Source organism: Miscanthus floridulus, chromosome 9, assembly GCF_019320115.1.
Source record: "Miscanthus floridulus cultivar M001 chromosome 9, ASM1932011v1, whole genome shotgun sequence".
NCBI classification, from domain to species: domain Eukaryota; kingdom Viridiplantae; phylum Streptophyta; class Magnoliopsida; order Poales; family Poaceae; genus Miscanthus; species Miscanthus floridulus.
Window position 1 is genome coordinate 114971287 of NC_089588.1, and position 14414 is coordinate 114985700.

The following is a 14414-nucleotide window of genomic DNA, read 5'->3' on the forward strand; positions in this document are numbered from 1 at the left end:
GCTCCTACATCGTCGATGTGCATCCGTTTGAAGGGGAAGGAAATGAGCAGAGGGAAAGAACTTCGGGTCGTGGTGGCGCAGGGAGCGTGCATGGCAGCGGCGCGGCATCGTGGTGGTGTGGGGAGCGCACGGGGCAGCGGCGCGACCGCCCTGCAACCACCCTCCACCGGAGAGAGAGAGGGTGGGGGGGGGGGGAAGGAGCCCACGATAGAGATGCATGTGCTCAGGAGTCAGGACGGCGTACAGGATAAGAATGATAGGGCTGTTTTATGATTTGATCCCTTACTTTTCTAATAACTCCAAGAAACTTCCTTACTCTAATTCTCTTAACTGATTTCTTACATTATGCCCCATAGAGGTTCTATTTTCTCACAAGAAACTATTGGATATACTTTTATTTGTGATTTCTCCGCTCATAACCTCCTCGCTGGTACTGTAGCAACAATAATTACACACACATGTTAGTGTTTAATTCATAGTTAGTCACTTACATATACATAGTATATAGATTTGTATATAGTTAGTCTCTTATTTCTTCTTTTACTTAAGGTCATTTAAGGTAATATATATGTATGTGTATAAAAATTAAAACTCCTAGAAAAACGCCTTAAAACACCTAGAACACCTAGGCTTGCTTAGGCTCTAGGCGGTGTGGGTCACCGCCTAAATACTTTCTGGTCTGCTGTGTTAAGCGCCCTCCCCCTTCACTTTATGTCTGCAATTGGCCTTCACAAAACTGTCATCAAGGCTATTGACCGGAGACGCAGAGCATTTTTTTTGGACTGGTGAGGACACTTGTCATGGCTCCAAGTGCCTGGTTGCTTGGGAGCATGTTTGCACCAGCAAAATCTCGGGTGGACTAGGCCTCAAAGACCTGGAAATTCAGAATCGCAGCCTTCTTAAGTTTGTTAACAAGCTCTTCACTGGCGCCCATGTCCCCCGGCGAGATTGGCTTCTTCATAACGACTCTGTTTTCACTGAATCTCCCTCTTCCTCCCCGTCCTATCTTTGGAAAATCATCAACGATCAGATGTCGGCCTACCGTTCCATCACCATTGTCGAGATTGGTGACGGTTCCACTACTTCCTTTTGGTTTGATCACTGGCTTGACTCGGGTCCCATCTCTGTCTCTCACCCCCGCCCTCTTCTCCCACTCGCTTCGGCCTAACATTTCGGTGCAGCAGGTTTTCCAGGAAAGGTTTGAAATGCATTTGAGACCCCGACTAGCGCTTGCAGCTCAGTCCGAGCTCGAGTCGCATCTGTCTGTTTTGCAGGGAATTCATCTACAAGATAGGCAAGACACCAGGCTGATGTCTGCTACTCGCAAGCCGTTTAATTCTAGAGATGCATATAATGCTCTAGCGCCTTCACCCAACATGCAAGACTTCCATGGGAAATGGATTTGGGAATCCAAAGTGCCGAACAAAGTAAAAATCTTTGCCTGGTTGTATTTAAAAGATAAGCTCAGCACCAAGATGAACTTATTCGACAAGCATGTGATGGGAGACTCGGTCTGCGGCCGCTGCAACCACCCAGCTGAGGACCGGCATCATGTGTTCTTTGATTGCCCACTAAGCAAGGAAGTCTGGGGCTCGATTGGGATGTCCTCCATTTCAGAGTATAGCGACGTTGATGTTTGGAGCCTTCCACTGTCCTCTGACCAAGACCATGGGACATGGCCGTCGATCTTCCAAGCAGTTCTATGGAGGCTATGGGATGCGAGAAACGGAACTATATTCAGACATGAGCATCATAGTGCCAGAAATGTAATCTCCCGTGTCTGTGACGATCTGTCTTTATGGGAGGGGAGGTTCGCCTCTGCCTTCATGATTCCTGGACTCCGCCGTTGGCGTGTTTTTTTACGTTCTTGTACTGCTAATCAGGGGTCCGTTAGCTCCTGATTTTTCCTTTGAACTTTTCTTCAGACCTTAATGAAATCTAGGCGGGGAATCTCTCCCCTCCGTAGTTCTTTTTTAAAAAAAAATACCGCCTAGCGCCTTTGTGAACCTTGCCCGAAATATACATTTCGTTTATTTGGGGACTGAGGGGCTAAACAAATATATAAAACACGATTAGAAAGAAAACTAATTTAGGTTTATCTCGTTGATGAATGGAACCAACTAGTTTCAGAATCCTTGTTCCCCTCCTCACCGTCTGAGGACATCTATTCTCATTTCCAACTTGAAATTTCCTGAAATAAAAAGTGTCGTGCGCAAGACAAAGCTTTCGTCCTCGTATCATTGACGAACCTAGACCACAACCGCAGGCATCAGGTGCTATACTAATTCAGTTACTGAGGAGCGGAGTCCCAGTCGATCTCATAGAACGGCCGGTACTTGCCCAATATAAAGCTTTCAGACTCATCCCGTGCCTTCTCCAAGAAATCCAGCTTCTGCATATCCATCATATAGTTGAGGGAGTCCCAGTCGATCTCATAGGCGGGTACTTGCGCAACACAAAGCTTTCAGGCTCGTCCCATGGCACCTCTGAGAAGTCCAGCTCCTCCATATCCATCATACCGTTGAATTTGTGTATATTTTTCAAATCTCCACAGGATCCTCCGAGACTCAGTTCTTACCTTTTCCTTTTCCGTCCTAAATTCAAGAACTAATTTAGATTATAAACACTAGTCCATCAACCCGTGCTCCCGCACGGGCTAACTTTTAGACACTTAAGCAATATAAAATTCTTATTTAATATGTATTAACTAACAAAAATGACTTCATGCAATTAACTTTTATTTGAACTCAGAGCTAGTCATGTGTATAGAATTGGCATTGGCATGATTGAGAGAGATCATCGTGGCACAACCAATGACGTAACATTAGTTTGATTTCACATTTGGGTGTTTTCTTTTCGTACATTTGTTTTGTGTCCCATTATGGACGACTTTAGCTTCCCTCTGTAGGAATTGAACCGTGTGGATAACAATATTAAAACGTTGGTTCAGCTACAAATAAAAATTAATAACATGATTGAGTATTGTAGATATTTAGATGCGTACCTTCAATTGTTTTTATAATTTGTAGTCTTTCATTGATTTGTCTCATGAAATTTTTGAGGTTAATTTGTAAGTCCATAACATTGATGTTTGGCTTGTCATTTGTTGGTTTCTCATCTTTTGCTTCATGAATGGATGTCGCCGACGTAATTAAGTCGTTGCTCTGAATTCCTTAACACATTGCCTTTGCATCTTTGAAACTATTTGATATGTATTTATTGCGCCCTTGAAAAGGAGGGTAGTAACATTATTATGTTTCCATCTAGGTTAGATGTTGTGCCTTTTCTTTTATAATAATCTCCTTAGTGGCCCTGTTCGGCTTACCCCATTTTCGACTTGTTCGGCTTCTTTTTTCAACCGGAACAGTATTTTTCTCTCACAACAATTCAGCCGGAACAGTGTTTTCAGCCAGTTTCAGCCAAGTTTCAGACCAGCGAACGGGCCAGTGTAGTTGACTTCCTAGGTTTAGCTTGAGATGTTCTCCTACATAGCTTTTGCTCTCTCTCACACACACAGAAAGGTTACGTGTGTAAGAAACTAGGAGCATTGGTAGATTACCTTGTTTATCTTGTCATTATCATTGTAGTTTATGCTTTTGAAGGTCGCATGTGCATCGACATGCCATTGAAGCCTTAAAGGTGTGCTTGTAGTATGTATTTATTAGTGGGATTAGATTCCACCACCGCGCTAGGGTTGCGGCACGCGGCGAGCTCGGGTGGAGGCGGCGGCTCGCGATAGGGCTGGATGGGGGCATTGCGGCGCAGGAACTCTGGCTTATAAGGGGGCTATGGTGTGGGGCGCCCGCCACATCGCGCGGAACAAGGCGGCGACGGACTTCGGAGCAGAGTCCGGGTCGGCGACGTGAGGAAGATGACGGCGCTGACAGAGCGGGCCCACCTGCCAGTGACTCAAGGCGCAAGAGAGGGGCACGGCGCTGCTGGGCCTAGGTTGCTGCAGTTGGGCCGCCTGCGGGAGAGAGGAGGGAAGAATGGGCCGAGCGAGAGCGGGAAGGCGGAGCAGGCCTTCAGGCCAAAGCCAAGAGAAGGGGAAGCGGGCTTGCACGGAGTGGGCCGCGGGGTGAGAGAGCAGGCCGGCTGGGCCACGGGCCAGATTGAGATGAGAGAGGGGTTTCCATTTTCCAAATCATTTTCTATTTTGTTTTCAAAACCAAATTCAATTATGAACCAAATCAAATTCAAATATAGTTTCAAATATACTTTTCAAGATGAGAACTTTTGAGAGGTTCCCAAAACTTAACTTTTGCAAACTTTTGAAATCTCTTTTATTTTCCAATTCTTTTTTTCTTTTCTTTTCTTTTCTTTTATTTCAGAGCCATTTTCAAACTTATTCCCAAAAGCAATTTAAACCATTTTGAATTTTAATCAAAACCACTCAACCAAATAAATCAAATGCACCGACATGTATGCACAACCATGTTGGTACTCCTTATGATAAATTTTAATATAAGGAAAAATATTCTTTTCCCTATATTTCATGAGCACAAAAACACATATTTAAATCAATTTAACTTTATTTTAGAAAAAGGCAAATTTTTTGGGTGTTACAATACATCTCTACATACACCAGTGCAATCCACGATGAGTGTTGCCACGTGGATAATAGAGAGATCTATCTCATCATAATGACCATCGAACAGACCAATATTTGACATATCAAGAACTAACTTCTTGTCGACTTAAATAAAAAATTAAAATTATAGATTTTTGTGATTCTCAAATATTGTCAACGTATGATCGTCGTAAAATAATTTATAATTTTATTAAGTTTTATAGAAGGATAATATATAAATAGCTATATAGCATTGTTGTCCACATTTTCCATGAATATTATAGCTTGCTTTCTCAGCATTCTTATTCTCATTTTCTATGAATATTTGATAGCTTATTTGCTCCCGTTGCAACGGACGGGCATATTTGTTAGTACAAAATAAACTCTTCAATGAAAAGGGACAGTGCCTATTGAGCAATTCACTTAAAAATAAATGAGAGAAAAGGGGAAAGATTGGAAAACTCATGAAACAACATTGGGTTTTTGCTCCAGTAGACCTCCTAAAACTATGTGCACGAATCATAAAGCAGCTTAACCACTAACAAAACAATTTCTTTTTTAATTTCGCACGGGTTCTGTTTGGACCCCCCGTCATATCCATATACCCAGACTTAGCCCAGCAGCCCATGTCCTCCCAAATTTTTCAGATGTTAATCGGCAATCCGCACCATGGACGAGCTCGCCGCAGCGTTGACGGCGCGTCTCCGCAAACTTCTCCGCGCTGCCCCACTCCCCGTGCGGCATGGAGGGAGCTGGTACTGGATGGGGATATATATCATACGTAGACGCAGGGGCGGATTCAGGGCCTGGGCTGCCAGGGCTGCAGCCCGGGGCGTAGCCCAAAATCTCTAGTAACAGCACTGCTATCCAGTGCAAAAGGAGCCCAAGTAAATAGCCTTTAGCCCCACTCAACAGTGCCGAAACATAGCATCAGCGTCTCCTAACAGCTCTGCAATTGAATTTTAGCAAAATTTCTAGCCTTCTAAAAGGTGTCTGTTAGTAAAATTTCTAGTCTACAATAATTTAGCCCCCCTCCTAACCCATTTCTGAATCCGCCACTGCGTAGACGCAGATTTGAGCCAAGGTGATCCGCCACTGCGTAGACGCAGATTTGAGCCAAGGTAAAATGGAACAAGGACTAGCGATCATTGTAGACGTCTAGGTGATGCATGCCCTGATTCGACACCACCATGGAACGCCGTCACCGGAGTACTGAAACTACTGATCGGTGCCAGGGGCTGATAGGTTGCGCGTGAGGAGGAGGGATGGCTACATGGATTGGGCACAAGCAGGGCTGGGCTGGGTCTGGGTAGGACCAGATCCAACCATTAATTAACCTTGTCAAAATAAATTAAACTAATTACTTGGATGCTTTCAGATTCGTGTAAACTTCATGGAAAGGTCCACCGGAGCATAACTCCACAAACTTACACGGCCATATTTGTAATCTAAATGAATGGTAGTACTTTCCCCCAACTTTTGTGTTTTCGAACAGCTGGAAACTCTATTGGATTTTTCGGTTATATAAAAGCACCCTAAATTTCTCCTAGTTTCTCTTTGAGTATTTAATTCCTCTGAGAACAAACGACAAAATCTGAGAAATATACAGGGGAAGAAACATGAAACAACAATTTTACAAAAGTGACATATTCATTTCTTTAAAAATAAGTTGGACCATCAACCCATGCTAATTCTACCGGTATGGGCTAAGAATTTTAAGATACTTAAGTATTATAAAAAATGCTATAAGTATTATAAGTACTGTAGCACCCGGTTTTAAGAACAAAACCAGATACACACCATATGTAAGTCCAAGAAGTCAAATCTCACATATAGCTACAAATAAGGGTAATATCAATAGATAATGCTTAAATACATAACATATTAGTATAAAGAATATAACCTCAGAGTATAGACAACGTAAAGACAATTCCAATCTTCAAGCGAAGACTCCAAATACACAGGGACAACTGACTGGTTAATCACAAGCCTAATTTCTCCAAACTCTAGCAATCTGGTACCCATCCGGGATTTTTCCAAATATGTGTAAAATAAAGGAAGCGTAAGTACATGTCGTACTCAACAAATATAATATGGGGTTCATGAGGCTCAAAAGGCTGACACTGGTTTAACTGCGATTAGCTTTTAATGAGTCATCTTTTAGTAATTGGGTGGCAACAAGTTTATCACAAGCCCATAAACACATGATCAGGTAAACATGAATAATGAATAGCATAAATAATTAACCATTAGTGAGCATCTTCATCATCAGTATCATCTGTGTTCATCATCTATTTCGTAAATGTTCCAAGGTCGCTCGTGACCGTGAGCACGGCTGATATACCAGTTTTACACTCTACAGAGGTTGTACACTTTCACTGTGAGTCGTGATTTACCCTTTCGCCCGAGGTGATCAGCTGAAGGGTCGAGATGGCGGACTAGAGGGGGGTGAATAGTCTTGTCTAAAATTAATCACGTTGGCTAACCGAAACAAGTGCGGAATTAAAACTGTTGGTCTAGCCAAGACAACACCCCTCTATATATGTTCTCTAGCACCTTCCAAATATACTAATTATGCAACTAAGGTGCCGGGCTAGCTAGAGCTCTCCTAAACAATTCTAGGAGCAAAGTTACACAAACCTATGCCACTAGTACTTTAAGCAACAAGGGAGCTCCTACACATGCTAGTAAGCAAAAGCACAAAGCTAACTAAGCTCACTAGCAATGCTCAATAATAAGGCAACCAATGCCTAATTAGAGAGCACAAATACTTAGCTACACAAACTAAGCAATGTGACTAACAAGGTTACTAAAACCAAATTAGCCACGCAAGGGAGCTACTTCTATGATACACAAGCAAAAAGGTAATTAGCAAGCTACACAAGCTATCTAATTACAAGAGCAACTACACAAGCTTAATATGTATAAAAGTAATTGCAAGCTTGTGTAATGGGGATGCAAACCAATGGGAAGAACAAGGTTGACACGATGATTTTTCTCCCGAGGTTCACGTGTTTGCCAACACGCTAGTCCCCGTTGTGTCGACCGCTCACTTGGTGGTTCGGCGGCTAATTAGCATCACCCGCTAAGCCCGCACGTCGGGCGCCGCAAGAACCTACCCCGGAAGTGAGGGTAGCTCAATGACACGCTTTACTAGAGTTGCTCTTCGCGGCTCCCGCGGGGCGAGCACAATGTCCCTCACAAGCACTTCTCCGGAGCACCGCACAAGCTTCTTGCGCGCTTCGACGGAGACCACCACCAAGCCGTCTAGGAGGTGGCAACCTCCAAGAGTAACAAGCACCACCGGCTTGCAACTCGATCACCTAGTTCCACTCGATGCAACCTCATGATGCAATCGCACTAGAATCGCTCACTCACACAATCGAATGATCACTATCAAGTATGTGTGAGATGGAGGGCTCCCAAGCACTCTCAAGCATGGACACAAAGTCCCCCAAGGTGCTCCCTGCCAGCCATGGCCGAAGGCCACTTCTATTTATAGCTCCAAGGGCTAAACTAGCCGTTACCTCTTCACTGGGCAAAAATTGGGCCGACCGGACGCTCCGGTCGTGTTGACCGGACGCTGGACCTCAGCGTCCGGTCGCCCGCAGACGACCACGTGTCCTGATTCCAATGATCACTTGACCTGACCGAACGCAGCAGCTTCAACTGACCGGACGCAGAAACCTCAGCGTTCGGTCGTTTCTAGTAAGGTACCGACCTTGACCGGACGCGTCCGGTCACACTTGATTGGACGCAGCCCAGCGTCCGGTCACACTCCAGCTTCTGCGTCACCGTACGTCAGCCTGACCAGATGTAGCCTGCCAGCGTCCGGTGCTTTCAGACCCAGCGTCCGGTCAGTTGACCAACGCCAACGTCTTCGTGATCAACTCGTTTTCACTTCTAACTTCTTCACCCTTGCTCCAATGTGCTAACCACAAGAATTTGCATCCGGACCCAAACCCATCTCAACCCTGCAAACACCACCTCCTTTGTAAATGTGCCAACACCACCAAGTGTACACCACCATGTGTATGTGTGTTAGCTTTTCACAATCATTTCCCAAAGGATGTTAGCCACTCAACTTGCCACGCCACTTGATCCTAGCGACGATGCAAAGTTAGATCACTCGAGTGACACTAGATGACCGATATGCAAACAAGTTTGCCCCTCTTGATAGTACGGCCATCTATCCTAAACCCGGTCATAAACTTCTCTACACATCTATGACCGGTGAAATGAAATGCCCTAGGTTATACCTTTGCGTTACGCATTCCATTCCATCTCCTCCAATATTGATGCAACACATGCACCAACATGATCAACAATGATATGATCCACTTCATATCATCACGTGATCATATTGGTTCATCGATCTTGACTTTACTTGCTCTTCACTGTTGCCATCGTCCATCGGCGCCAAGTCTTGCTCAAGCTTCACCGCCACACGGTCCATCACTCTAAAGCCTTTGACTTGCCCTTCACGCTTGCAACTGGTCCATCAAGCCAAGTCTTGTCTTGATCTTCTCCACCTTTATCACATGACTCAATGTCATGTCTCATGTGCAATAAGCTCCTTCATCATCATATGTGTGAGCTTTGCAACATCTCCAAGCCATTTTCACCTCCATGGCATATGTTGCTCATACACATGTACCTGTGGACTAATCACCTGTGTATCTCACATAAACACAATTAGTCCACCTAAGTTGTCACTCAATTACTAAAACCAAACAAGGACCTTTCATTAGCCTCTTGACCCACTGCCAAGGAAGGTCGACAGGGTTCACTATAAAGCATTTCAAAGGTTCGTCTAACAAGTTAGGGCCATTAGATTTACTTGGCAAATAGATATAGGAACCCCCTATCGAATGGCACAAATCCATCACGGCTATACACATAAGAGTAGAGGTTGTCCTATACCCGATTCATCAAGCCATTCTTACGCCAATAAAGATAACCACTAACAAGCTAGAAAAGGTCCTCATACTGAGCTAAAGCCAGAGCCATGTAGCCCTCACAACTGTACTGTAAGTCCCAGATGATCACTTACAGATAAGTCATTAGGGAGAGGAATCTAGAGCACCATAAAACAACCCAATGCTCTAGCCCCCTTGTTCTATGTTGCTAAAAAGCATCTTTTAGTGTTTATTGCATATACCATTAGTCAAGTTACAAGATCATGGTTTTAGTTGAGCACTAACTAAGCTACCCAATGCAATTTCCCATAGGAATCAAGGTACAGGGTAACAAAATACTAGAAAATCCTTAGTGGTAGTCAAGGTAGACACATGTAATATGAATTAAGTGATTAAAGATAAATAGGACAACAAGAAAGATCACATGCTATACTTGCCTTAAAACACCGATCCTTCGGTAAGATTTAATCTTCAGTGTTCTTCTTCTTGATCACCACGTATATCTCACCGACTGGACGAAATCATAAAGCACCACACAAGCATCCATACAATCATACACGAAGAAAACAATAGATCTATATTAGAACAGTGCACCAAACATAAAATCAAGATGAAAAGTTTATACAACGAATCTACGTCTCACTACGAACACAAAGACGCGAAAAGCACGCTAATCAGAACTACGGTTGAAAAGATACAACTTACGAGAGATCTACTCATAAAACCATTAGCTTCATGTGTTTTAATTATATAAAACCATATATAGGATATTCTATAGGTAATATAAATTAAGTCAAGTTTAAGTTTGAATTGTAATACTAAAGTAAAACAAATCATATTTTATTTATAAAACCTAGTTGCGTAATTGTTATTCAAGTTATAATTTAAACCATGAAATTCCAGTATTAGTGACATGATAAACACTATTACTAACGCATAGATCTTGACGCTATGAATCTAACGCAACTTGAATGGACTAAAACGGATCTAAGACGCAGAAGATATGATTTAAATAAGATTTCTTTTAGTCAAATATTAGATTAAATCTAATCATGAATTTTAAAAGTTAAAAACATACTAAACAGTAGTATAAACATGTATATTATGAAATTACGAACCTAACGCAAGTTGAACGGATCAAATCGGAGTTAAAACGGAGAAGTTATGGCTAAAACAAAATCAGTGGCAATTCTGTAAATAGTTGAAAACGTATTTTGGATCTACACCAACAAAACTACGCTTTTAAAAGAAAAAGACGAAGTCTAGGAAAACATTTTGGATGGCGGTCTTACCTAGGGGTACCTCGGCGGCGTAGGAGGAGCAAGACGACAACGGCAACGACGACAACGACGACGACAGCGACAGCAACGACGAGAGAAAGAGGAGAAAATATAATTTACTACACGAGGGATTTACTAAACTAGGGGCTCCCCATATGATAGTTTTGGTGTGCTTTGCCCAAGGGGTTGGTTGATATATATAGGAAGAAAAACTCCTCACATCCACGTCAACTAGCGATATGGTACTAATTGATGTTACCCCCTCCACATTTACTAATGGGCCTAAATAATCAATAAAGCCCATTAGTAAATAAATGTATGGGACTTTAGGATTTATTAGGATTATTGCACATGGGCTTTGAGCGTTGGGATAAATGAGAGATTTATTATTTTTGGAATTAATTAATTTTATGGATAAAATAATTATAGAAAAGTCCAGAATTAATATTTAAGCCACGAAAAATACTCCGAGACCTCCGAAAATTTGGGAAAATTTCCCGGAGACACTTCGGAACATGATGAACCCAAATAAAGTATTTGGAGCTCATAAAAAGAATGTTCGGAACTTGGAACATAAAGATTAAGGTAAAAAAGGTAGGAATTAAATTTCAGAAAGAAGCTGGAAAATTCCTAGAGATAGATATTCGTCTCCTAAACGTATAAAAAAACACACATTTTGCACATAAAAACACGAGATGCAACCGGTATGAATGCAACAAACACGTTTCTACCTTATGATAAATTTTAAATTAATGAAAATTTTTATTTTCCTATGTTTTCATGTGCACAAAAATTCACGAATAAATCATTTCAGCTCTATTTCCAAAAATTCAAACGGATGGATGTGGACTTTATTAGAAAGCAACATTTAGAAGCATAATCGATTGTATGACATCAAATGTTGTAGCTATACTAGTCAAACCAAAGCAAGCATTGATTCATAGTGGATCAGCAGCAGCATTTTCAATGGCAAGCTGCGCCACTGCCTTGGTTACCTTCTTCGCCTTGTCACACTCATCAGCGAAATGTCCATAGTCACCACAGTTGCGGCAATCAATCTTTGAGTTCACAGCTTCCACTACTACACAAATTCTTTTGCGCAGCGCTTACCAAATACCCTCGGAGACGGACGGCCTGGTTGCCCGCCTCGGTTATTCGAGGCAAGGCAGCTAGGCCAGCAACCGTCTCGGTTAATATATATTAACAGAGATGGGCATCCTAACTCAAATGCCTCGGTAAATCATTATTCGAGGCGGGCATCATAACTCAACCGCCTCGGACAATCAGGCACAACCCACTAGCCCAAGAGGCCCAGTTCTGAACACCCATATATATACTAGACTTAGGGTTTTCACTCCTAGACCGAGCACATCTCTTCATCTCCTTCTCCCTCAGCCTCTCCCTCTCCCAGACCGAGAGCGGCGCGCACCCTCTCTGGCTCCTATCTCCGATCTCCGAGCAGCGACAGCGCGCTCCCAGGCCGATGGCGGCGCTCCTAGGCCCCGCTCCCTCTCCCTCCCCTCCGGTGCGACGACGGCTGCGCGCGGGGCGGCAGCTGGCCCCCTCCTCCCTCTCCTCCGGTGCGGCATGGCCCCCGGCCCTGTCCTCCCTCTCCACCGGCGGCGGCGCGGCTCCAGGCCCCTTCCTCTTTCTCCATCTCCCAGCGACCTCAGTCCACACGCCTAGATCCCGCGGACGCGGGCGGCAGCCTGGGCAAGCGGCCTCTCCGATGGGCTCGGGGGGCAGCCTGGGCGAGCAGCGCCCCACCGGCGGTGCGAGGACGAGGATGAGGCGGGGCCGCACCTAGATCCGCCTACGACGACGATGATCGAGCGGATCCGCCGGACGACGACGACGACTGAGCGGATCCGCGCCTGTGGTGGCCGGATCCGCTACTGGAGGCCGGATCAGCGCTCGTGGTGGCCGGATCTAGCGAGCAGCAGGCGGATCCAGTGAGCGTGCGGCGTCCTCCAGGAAGCGGATACGACGGCAGTGCGGATCCGGAGAGCGGTGGTGCGGCGCATGGATGGGCTCGGCGGGCCTGTGGGTGGGCTCACCGGGCTTATCCACAGGTTTTCTTTTTTTTTTTTTTTATTCGATTAACCGAGACGGGCAGAGCAACCGCCTTGGTTAAGGCCACGATTAACCGTGACCTTTACCGCCTCGGTTAATGCTTTTTTCCCGCCACTGTAAACATTTCTGTAGTAGTGTTCCCCAGTCACGGCCTCAGCCCTCAGATCCACAGCCGGCCAAGCATGACTAGACATGTAGGATCATGCAAGAGATTGACCTTTTACCCCATAGTGTAATTCAATGCACACCTGGAGTACATTTTGCATCCTTGCTTTCTATCAGTCGAAGATAAGAGAATTGGAGTAGCCAGTTTGGTCTCCTCTAATATCTCAGCCGGAAATGTGATCTCTCATCATGGTATAAACTTTGCCCCTTCAGCAGTAAGCCAGTAACCTCAAGCTGCAGCATTGAGTTAGATATATAGAGAAGAGGTACACACAAGCTCATCTATTTCACATGAATTCGCCCTAGCAGATCAGTAACTATGTGCAAACAGAGTTCTGATGAGGAGTCTACTCTGGGCTGGTTGTTATACGTCTGCCAGTGGCCGGAATACGGTTATGAGCAGAGGGAGTGGTAATTCATAGGTTTGTTTCAGTTCCAACTAACCCATGAATTGCAACCGTCTGCATTTATTTCACATGTTCAGTCACCAACACCGAACTCCACCTGGCACCTGCTCCTACTGCTGCTACTGTCTATATAAGCATACGCTCGTTCACTAGCTAGAGCATCCACAGACACACACCCTCACGCACACACCCTCCTCCACGCCATGGCTTCCTGCAAGCTCTACTGCGCGCTGCTCGCCGTCGCCGTCGTGCTCGCCATCGGCCCGGCCACGCGGCCTGTCTCAGCAGCCACGCACCTGCACTTCTACATGCACGACGTGCTCACCGGCCCGGCGCCGACGGCAGTGCAAGTGCTGAACGGGCCCCGGGGCCACATGGGCGACACGATCGTGGTCGACGATGTGCTGACGGTCAGCGCGTCGCGGTCGTCGTCGATGGTGGGGCGCGCGCAGGGCCACTACATCTGGGCGTCCACGGGGAACCCGGAGCTGCTGGTGACCATGAACATGGTGCTCACCTCCGGCCCCTACACCGGCAGCTCCGTCACCGTCGTGGGGCGCGACGACATCCTCGCGCCGGTCCGGGAGCTGTCGGTGGTCGGCGGCACGGGGCAGTTCAGGATGGCGCGCGGGTACGTGCTGTGGAAGACCGTCAGCCTCGACCACCGCAACGGCGTGCTGGAGCTCGACGTCTACGTCATGTGAGCAACCGTGCGTCCGACGTGGCAAGCTCCGCTCACCAGCACGTGTTCTATTCCACCGCCAATAAGCTTTGTAGAAGTACCTACGTGAATTTCTCTGCACTGTGTCACAAACTGAAGTTTATGTTGTAAATGTTGCGGTTGAGTATATAATAAGGGGAATTGAACAATTTATTGTATGTCACCGTAGAAATAAAGAATGTCTACGTGTATCTTCGCATTAGGAACAATATATGTGTTTACATCCAAATTTGAGATTCAGTGCTAAGGGCTTGTTTCACTACTTCCCCGACGGAAGAA

At 45.2% G+C, this 14414-nt stretch overlaps 1 protein-coding gene across 1 annotated transcript; it reads left to right on the forward strand.

Moving 5' to 3' along the window:
- Positions 1 to 13599: 13599 nt before the first annotated feature.
- On the forward strand, positions 13600 to 14158 carry LOC136484160 (dirigent protein 21-like). The gene has a single exon (XM_066481362.1). It carries the CDS (start codon positions 13618 to 13620, stop codon positions 14116 to 14118), a length of 501 nt encoding a protein of 166 aa, XP_066337459.1. The 5' UTR covers positions 13600 to 13617; the 3' UTR covers positions 14119 to 14158.
- The last annotated feature ends 256 nt before the right edge of the window (positions 14159 to 14414 follow it).